This window comes from Fukomys damarensis, unplaced genomic scaffold (assembly GCF_012274545.1).
Source record: "Fukomys damarensis isolate Sample0158 unplaced genomic scaffold, DMR_v1.0_HiC HiC_scaffold_1, whole genome shotgun sequence".
In the NCBI taxonomy this organism is placed as follows: domain Eukaryota; kingdom Metazoa; phylum Chordata; class Mammalia; order Rodentia; family Bathyergidae; genus Fukomys; species Fukomys damarensis.
Window position 1 is genome coordinate 10,978,139 of NW_022900913.1, and position 9,192 is coordinate 10,987,330.

At 50.6% G+C, this 9,192-nt stretch overlaps 1 protein-coding gene across 1 annotated transcript in view; it reads right to left on the reverse strand.

Annotated features, from left to right (window-relative positions):
• Window positions 1-459: 459 nt before the first annotated feature.
• Ankh (ANKH inorganic pyrophosphate transport regulator) overlaps window positions 460-9,192 on the reverse strand; it is a 133,148-nt gene continuing 124,415 nt past the window's right edge. Inside the window, exons 9-12 of the mRNA XM_010631522.3 lie at window positions 7,238-7,367; window positions 4,860-4,983; window positions 4,279-4,378; window positions 460-3,246 (exon numbers count right to left, since the gene is read on the reverse strand). Of these exons, the coding sequence (XP_010629824.1) occupies window positions 3,133-3,246; window positions 4,279-4,378; window positions 4,860-4,983; window positions 7,238-7,367 (468 nt within the window). The 3' untranslated portion in view covers window positions 460-3,132. The remainder of the gene's footprint in view (window positions 3,247-4,278; window positions 4,379-4,859; window positions 4,984-7,237; window positions 7,368-9,192) is intronic.

A 9,192-nucleotide genomic window follows, 5' to 3' on the forward strand; every position in this document is an offset into this window, starting at 1 on the left:
TAATCAGAGCTGCTGAGTCTAAGTGGGTGTTTCTTGAAGCCAAGGGTGCAGAAATAGTTCCTCTCCCCCTGCCCCTTTACTTTAGAAGAAAAGATCCCCAAACAAGGAACAATGAAGAGGATAGGGAACTGCTGACTTCTCTGAAGATGTAATGAATAACCCTTCCCATAGGTGGGAGGCATCGGGGTTTTCTCAACCCTGCCAAATCTAGAAAGGGCAGGGAGGATATCCTGGGAGTCTGGAGACCTGACTCCTGCCCCCCACCTTCCCTTCCTCCTGGGCCTCTGGGCCCCTGCTCCTTCCAAGCTGTTATTGGGAAGACTCAAAGTGAAGTGTAAAGTGCTGTCAGTATCGCACCTCAGCTTTACATGGCCTCAGCTGATCTATCTTGAGCCGGAATGAGTGTTTAGCTTGCGGAGATGTCCAGACACTTTGAAGCCAAACTACCTGCTGTCATTAAAATCCAAAACCAAAGGATAGGAGTACCTGGGCCCAAGAGAAGCTGCAGAACTAATGGCAGTGGGCTCAAAAAGAGGCCACCAAAGGCCGCTCTGGCCTTGGCTTGCTCTGAGAACCCTCCCAGAAAGGCTGTGCTTTGAGCTGCCCGAACTAAGTTCTCTGCATCTAGGTGAAAAACTGCTTCATGCCCGTATAATTTTGGATTGCATGTGTCTACAAGCCGTTGTTTAACCTTGAGAAAGTCACACCCATCTTTCCATGGTCCTTGACGTGAGAATCTCACAGGCATGGTACCCATCTAAATATATCTGTCAGCTGAATGAACTGTTCAGAAACAAATTGTTGGGGAACATTTCTTGGTTTGGCCAAGTTGAAAGACTGTTCCTAATGACTCTAAAAGTGGGGAGAAAACCCTCCCACGCCTGTGTCCATCTGATGATGGGGTTCTCGGTGAGAACAGAAGATGCCCACTTGGAGTTCTGCCTTGGTTCGGGGGCTTGTCGGGCCCTGACACAAAGGCCCAGGGGAAGGAAAACTGCAGCTCCATAGCTGCAATCTGGGACTGATCTTGCTTCCTGCACTCTGGGAAACAACATGAAGGCTCATTAGTCTTTATCACTGAAGGCGTCTCTGGAGTTATAATTACACCTTCTAACTGCAGAGTTGCTGGCTGATCTTTTCTGGACTGACAGGGGAAGGATTTGCTTTTTCAACTTGATCTTTTCAGTTCTGACCCCAGAAGCATAAAATAGTCACACATGTTAAAAAATACTGCTGTTTAATTTTCTAGTCATGTACTTTAAAAAAAGCCAATACAATTAGATGATTTTCCCCCAATCTTTTCAGATCTGCCCCTGAAACCACCCCAGAGCAGCTATGCATCTTAATTTTCAGCACTTACATATATAAAAATGGAGAAGCCACTTGGAGGGAGCATGTAGGGACTTGTCCCCAGGTAGGCACATCCGAGGGGCACTGGGTATCCAGAGATGTGAAAGAAGCCTTGACGGCCACTGCTGCTGTCATGCCCGTGAGTCTTATTTCTGCGAGGAGCAGTATGGTTACATAGCACTGAAGGTGACCAACACGCAATGCCTTTTTCTTTTTCTTTTGCCCTCTGATCATCCTCATAGCCACTGCTGTCTACACCAGTGGACCCATTTACTTCCAGTTACCCATCGTGCAAAATAGTTCTCTCATTTACCAACCCTTACATTCATGTACAAACGAGGGATCTGGTAAAAATAAACTGCCACAAATAAGATACGATGGCCGCGGGTACAATTTTGCTGTAGGTATGTGAGCACGCAGGCAGTCACCGTATTGTATTAGAGACATTTTATTGAAAATGCGAAAATAGGAAATGTATTATAGCCTAAAATAAATTACATAACATATACAGCATATATTTATATCTTTAAAATAGTTTTTTTGTTTAGGTTCTTTCAGTCTAGTTATTTTGACTAAATCAAGAATTTAGTGACCTGTGTCCATAATTTTTTAAAGGAAAAAACCCGCTTTCCAAAACTTAGAAAAATATACTGCACTAAATGGACTTCCAATGCATTATTTCAGGGAATATCACATAGTGACTTTGATAACTGTTTATAAAATGTCTTGCTTTATGGTGTGTGAGAGAGGAGTACCGTAGTACACTCTGAATTACCTGTACCGCAAAGTTGTGACTAGGAATGGCAGAACCAGGTAATAAATCTACTTCAAAGGTTATGAGAGAGCAACCTGGCATTAGAATGCTAGATTATGACTTAAAGCTTCAGTTCATGATAAAACTAAATGGGAAGTTAGACCGTGCTGCTGAACTCGCTGTAGTGCCACCTTCAGGAAAGGCAAGTGAGAAGCAAGCCCTCAGGGAAAGTCATGCGGAAGGGGGCTGGCGTCGGGAGATGCGCTTGTGCCACGACTTTAAAAAGTTAGCTCATGTATATACACGGTGGGGTGTGACAGCTCACTCAAACCTAGGAGAACAAAGATGCTGCTGCCGCTGACCATGTCCGCTGCCACTGTGTGACATCGCAGACCTTCCCGCGGGCCATGATTCCCATATGTCAGCCCGGCGTGGTTGCAGATCTCTTGCTCGGTATGGACGGTGACTCTGGCTGCAGTCTGTGGCCACCTTCTGTACGTGGCAGCTGATAAGTCCGTGGTGGAAGGGAAGTGAGCTGGCTGCAGGGTCACAGCTCTGTGTACATCCATGTGCGGGGAAGCGAGTCGGGGCCGTGCCATCACCTGCTGATTCTGATTCGAAAGAGACAAAGGGACAGAGTCGTCTGTGGCCTGCTGGGCGGAGGCCCGCCAGGCGGTGGCACAGCCGCGGTCCTTTGGTTCCAAGTGAAGATTGTCCAGGAAGTAGACACTTCGACTACGAGGCAGCTGTATCTTGTGGGTTTTCATAAAGCAGGGGCACAAGTCAATGGTTTTGTGTTTACAAAGCCACAGTAAAGACCTTTCCTTAGGTCCCCACATCGGTGTGAGCATACCCAGTATGCTGGAGGATTTACATGAAACCTTTAAACCAAGGCCTCTTCTGTTGAGAGAGGAGATACGGAAGTGAGAGAGAAGACGTGACAGGAGAGGACACGATGGGAGAGGGAGGAGAAGATGCTGAAGAGTCGTCCCAACTGTCCCTGCAGTGCCCCGGGGTGTCCCGGGCTTTCATTCACGCTCCTCTCTCATCTCCACGACGTCGGTCACCTCCTCAGGGGGAGGCATGTCGGTCATTGCAGAGTCTTCCCCCTCCGTGGCGGACTCATTCTCCATCTTCTTTTTCTAGATCAAAGGAGACTCATCAGTGTGGGGCTGTGGACAGGGACACATCAGAGCAGAGCCGTGACAGGGAGAAGCCATGAGGGTAGGGGCTGGGCGTTAGCTGCAGACTCGATCCTGTTTACGGCTGGGGAGACTTCGTAGGCGGCAGCTTGATTCGGCACATTCTCGTTGCTTTGCTGATCTGTGTGCCTTGCACCATGCTAGGCACCTTGGGGACACCGCCTCTCACTCACCTGCCTGTGCAGGAACTGGCAGACACTGGCCCTGCAGCCCTTTCAAGTGCGAGTGATGTCCATGCCTATCCCATGGTCACCTACAAACTGCTTTCCTCCTCCCTGAGGGCCCAGGCTTTGCACCTAGAATTCTCTCCCCTGCTGTGCCGTCAAACCTCTGGGGCTCACTGCAGGTGCAATCGCCATTTCCGGATTTTCCAGCATGGTTAATACTATTACGTAGTTTCTACATTATTTGAACTCTCTGGAGGTAACACTGGGAGGTAGGACAGTAGACATCTGCCTTGCAGTTGTCTCCTCTGGGAAACATGACCGCTTTTGAATCCAAGTGACAGAAGGAATGATGTCTATACAGTGTCCACCAAAAACATTTGTACACTTCCGCAGTTAGTCCTACTAATAAATTCTTGGAAGCTCTTGGCCATCACTTTGAGCACTCTTGTAATTGTAGAGGCCAAAGGTAATTTGTATTAATCTCATCATGTCACAAAAAAAATTAGTATTAAAATATTTATGCAAGTTTTTCTTTTCCTGAAGTGTGTGTCCATTGTTTTTGGCGGACTCTGCATGACAGGAGAGTGACATCCTCATTTTGTTACTAAGTCTGAGGCTGGGGTGACGCTGGCCCTGAGGGCTGCTCCCACAGCACTGGCCCTGGAGTTGTGGTGCGTGGGGCAGTCTTGGGGGGACAGGATGAAGGTACAGTGCCCACCATGGCCACCGCCACGAAGGTGTGGACGCGGACTCTGGCACGCCGACACCTGGGAGGGGACCAGGCAGCTCTGTCACTGCCTCTCACCTGTTTGCGGTAGACGTAGCAGGCGGCGATGGCGACCATGGTGGATTCTCCCACAAAGCCGGCGAGCAGGGAACCCACACCCAGGGTGGCCCCGTGCACCCTGGAGATGAGAAAGTGCAGGCGGCATGAATGTCTGTTAGAGGTCACGCCACAGCAATGGACACCAAAGCCCAGGGGTCAGGCCCAGGAAAGGCGCAGACTGGAGACGGTTTGGGCGGGACTGATCCTAATACCCATCCCTGGGGTCCTAGAACCAGAGCTGAGCCGCCCCCTTGCCACGAACATGGACTCCTTGCGCCAGCATCGGCTCAGCCCCGCTGACCAGCTTTGTCCCCTCTCGGGCCTGGGAGCTCCTGGAGGGTGGGCCGACTGCTCCCTTCCCGCCTGCCTCCCGCCTGCCTCCCGCCTGGAAGGTGCCCTCGGTGCCCAGTGGGCGTCACGGGGAAGGTGCCAGCACACAGACGCTTCCCAGTGTCTGGCTCTGCTGCGCGTGGGGCTTGCACCCAAAGGTGCAGCTTAACCCTCAGGACAGGGGGCCGGGTGGCCGAAGGACCCTCAGCCCCAGGCCCCTGACGACGTACCCCAGGTAAGGCAGGACCACGAGGCTGGTGATGAGTACGATGATCCGCAGCACAGAGCTGGGCGCCAGCACGAAGGTTTTCTTCAGGGTCATCAGCCATCCGGTGAGGTGGGCCCTGACGGTGACTGAGAGGGGGCTCGTCAGCTGTGCCCGGCTGCCACCCTGCTTCTCCCTGGCCGGCCATCTCTGGTCCAGGTGGCAGCCCTGAGACCACCCTGCTCCCAAGGCTGGGACCCAGCCTCTTGCTGGGGGTGCTGCCCCGCTTCTGAACCGCCTGGGGCGGGCCTGCACGTTCCCCCCAGGTTCCCACCCCTCACAGCCCTAGCGCGGAGACAGCGGATGGAGGAGGGCCCTTGTTCCCCAGCCGCTCACTGCCGTCTTCCTGGTAGCCCGCTGCTCCTGCGATGGCCCTGCCCCATCCTGCCAGCCCAAGGTCGGGCACCCCCATGGTGCTGGGTCACACACGTCTCCTGCCCTCGTTCCCATCCAGCTGTCAGCACATGAACAACAGAACGGCACCGCTGTGCAGGGCACATCCCTCTGCCCTTGCTGGAAGGGGCTTGGTGAACCCTAATGTGGGGACTGGGCTTTGAAGGGGGCCCTCAGCCACAGTGCCTCCCTGCTTCTGGTAACAACTCTTCCAGGGGCTGGAAGGCAGAGCCTACCGTCTTCCTTGTGTTTGCAGTGCTGGATTGAGCTCAGAGCCTCGTGTGTGTTAGGTAAGCGCCCCATCCCTGACCTGAGCTACACCCAGCCCTACTGCCTCCTTGGTCTCACAATGCACCTCTCAGGCAGAGGTGGAGCCAGAGGAGACTAAAGGTGACTCTCACACCCAGAGACGCCTGCCTCACTGGGTCACAATCGTGGGAAATGTGCCACACGTGTCTTGTTCTGGTGCAGGCTCCCTAGGTGGCATTAACTTTCTAAAGCTCGGCTCATCCAGTGTCTACCTGACAAAGGCCGATGCCATCCCATCATTCCTGTCACAGCTCAAAGGTAACACTCATGAGACCTGGCCTCCAACAAGCCTTAGTCCCTGAAAGTGGGGACTGACTGTTGCCTAATTTGGGGCCAGCACAGGTTGCAGCCCTGGCTGACTCTTAACCAAACCGTGGCTTTGTAGAATCCAGCTTCTAGGTTTAATCATTCAGCTCTGGGACGGTGAACCTTAGAGCTTTCAATGATACAGACAGCTCACTGTGGCACATGTGTCATAGGTTCGCCACTACTGATTTACGTGGATTATTTTGGGCAACATTTCTTTCTTTGGTGCTAGGAATTAAGCACACCAAACATCTGAGCTAAACCCTCAGAACCGGCAGTTTATTTTTGACGAGGTGACATGTACTTGGTATGGAACTTAAAAGGTGCGAAAGGAAATATAGCATGAAAGTGTTCTTAATATGCCTTTTCAGACCCTGTTCTGCGTTCCACAGCCATCCCTGTTACCGGCTTGGCGAATTACTTCTCAAAACAGAATACAGATAATCAAGCACTTGCTATACATACAGTGGTACCTCAGTTCATGAACTTAGTCTGCTCAGTTTTGGAAAAGATGGTCACGTTTGCACTTGTGTGGGAAAGACGTCCCAGTTGTGTCCGCAACTGGTGCAGAATTTGGAAATAAAACCCAAAATTTTTTCAAACACTTTTGTCTGTGGACTAAATTATTCAAAAACAAAAGCTCTTGTAAACTGAGGCTCCACTGTGTGTGTGTGTGTATTAGTACAAAGATATTACATATCTGCTATCCATTAAGTAGTCATAAAGCTCTCCACTTGCCCAGTTTTCCCATTTAATCTAGCACAACTTATTCTTGTGTCGTGCACCTGGTATTACGGAGTCATCTTGCTAACGTCCAGGCTGGTTTTTGTTTTTGCTGTGGGAATCTCCATTCTGACTATGTGCTATCTGGCTGCAGCTCTGCCCCTGGATTTTCTCCAAGTTGTTTTCCTCTTTCTTCACAGCTCCAGGTTTCAGGAATCTGCCCACTCTATTTCCTTTTTCTTTTTAACCTGTCACACTGTAAAACTGGCTTTTGCAATAATGGTTAAATAATTGCAATTCATGCATAAATCTGAGTACCCATCACCAAAGTTAAGACACATGATGGGCTGACTCTTCCCTCCAGAACTCTTCCGGCTACTCTTTTGGGTCTCCTCTGTTTTTACTGGTGGAAACTTTGCAAAATAAATTGTGCCTCTTTGATTTATTTCTTGAACTTTCAGCCTGCTACCTCATGTCTCTGCATCCTTCTAATCTACTGTGAAATTTTATGTTTCCATCGGGGTGATTTGTTGGAGCGATCTGACAGTTCCAAAGAGAGAGGCCTTCGTTGGGCATGAGGGTAAGCGGGAAGAAATTGCTTCTGTTCCTTACCTGGGACTGGGAAGAAGGAGAAGATGCGCAGAGGAATGACACAGAGTTCAGCAAAGGCAAAGTCCACTCCAATGATGTCTATCAGAATCTTCTCGGAGACGTTGGGGGTCCAGAACATCACAAAACAGAGCTGGGGGGCATCAAGCAGAGGTGTAAGTACAAGGTAAATGAATCCTGAGAGGTGTGATGCGGACAGAGGAGTGGAGAGCCTGCCTGATCATGTGGCTGTCGCATCTGGGCCTCAGCTGCGGGTGCCTGGCTTGTTCTCACCAGCCCATGGCTGGCCCACTTGCCGCACCTGCCTCTAGGCATCCTGCCGCGGCTGTATCTGAATGGGAACCTGGCTGGGGAGGGAGATGAGTGTGCTCCTGTCAGCGCCTGCCCAGCGCGGTCCATTGTGGGTGGACGTGCTTGTTCACTGAACCTACAGTCTTACAGAAAGGAGTGACCCGAAAGCCTACCCAACACACAATGAAAGAGGAAATACGAGCTTTTCGAGGTCTAGTTCCCAGAATAAGGGGAAGAGATGGAGACACAACATTTAGAACTCTGAAAAGTAGAAGGAAGTGGAAAATGGAGTGAATGACTCAAGAAAATGAAATCCTTAATGGGGGCGGTGACTAGAGCTCTCTGCCCCTTTCCTTCCCCACAGATCAGGAAGGCAGCTGGAAATTTGTGAACCGTACTCCTGCTTCTGATGGGACTGTGTCTCGTCAGCATGACGTGGTGGTTTTGCCTCTGGGCTGAGCAAAATGGTGCTGGCGTGGCTGACAAGAGTTATTACCTAGGAAGCAAGGACTAAGACATGGGTGACACCTGCTGACCCCTCTCCCTGCTCCCTCTGCATCCACAACATAGGACACCAGCTGGGTCACCCAAGCAGGAGACCCAGAGTGAGTAGTGTCTGAGTAAGCTGACCAGGCCGAGAGACGACTTAATGTTCCTAAAACGTTGAGGCTCCGGAAGCAGCAGCTGAGGCTACCCCGGTGATGGGTCCCAGCCTGCTCACAGCTTCCAAGGGCACCGAGCGCTCTGCTAAGAAAAAGCAGTGGACCCCAAGGGACCCCAGATTCTCTAATGTGAAGAAGTCCAGAAAAGGGAAAAAACCTTAGATAAAAACAAAGGTAATAGAGAGAAAGAAAGATTGTTCCACTCATACTTCCAGAGAGATGGGAGAAGAAACCGCATCCATGAAAGAACAGAATGGAAATGCTATACAAAAGGAGATTCACACAACAAAAAAGGACTGGGGACTCAGAAGATGAAGACAAAAATGAAAAATCTACTAACTGACAAAATGAAGTTAGGGCAGGCTACCCACAAGACAGGGCTGAGGATAAAGGTGTGGGAAAGGGGGTAGATTCAAACAAGCAAAAAACAAAGGTCCAACATTCAGGTAATAGGTGCTCCAGGAAGAGGGAACAGTGCCCATCAGGAGGTAGCACAGTGCTTGCGTCCCACCAGGACGTCCTGCTCAAACAGGCCCAAGACAGAGCAGATCGAGGCAGGTTCCAGCTTGGTGCTTCTCAGCACGGCAGTGAGGGGTCAGGAAGTCAGGTCTGGCGGGGAGATGGCTTCAAGATCTCTACACCAAGCTGTGCAGCCCAGGTATTTAAAAGAAAGACATCTTTTCTATTGATGACCTCAAAACATTTACCTTTCACGCACACTTTTTGGGGAAGGTACTGGGTGTTTGCCCAGCTCAACAGGTCTTAACGGAAAACACGGCTGAACACAAGAAAAAAAAAGCAAAGGGAAGTGAATGAGGCAAAGGATCTGAGGAAGGAGTAGCAGTTAATGGGGCCTCACTGGAGCAGGGCGCAAGGCACCCAGGGGCGCGTCCTTGACAGGGCGAACAGACAGGACGTGCACTGTGTCTACAGATGGTGAGGGATTCATGCGGGGAAGGCAGGCAGGAAAAACACAGAAAGCTACAGAAAAAAAAAAAAAAAAAG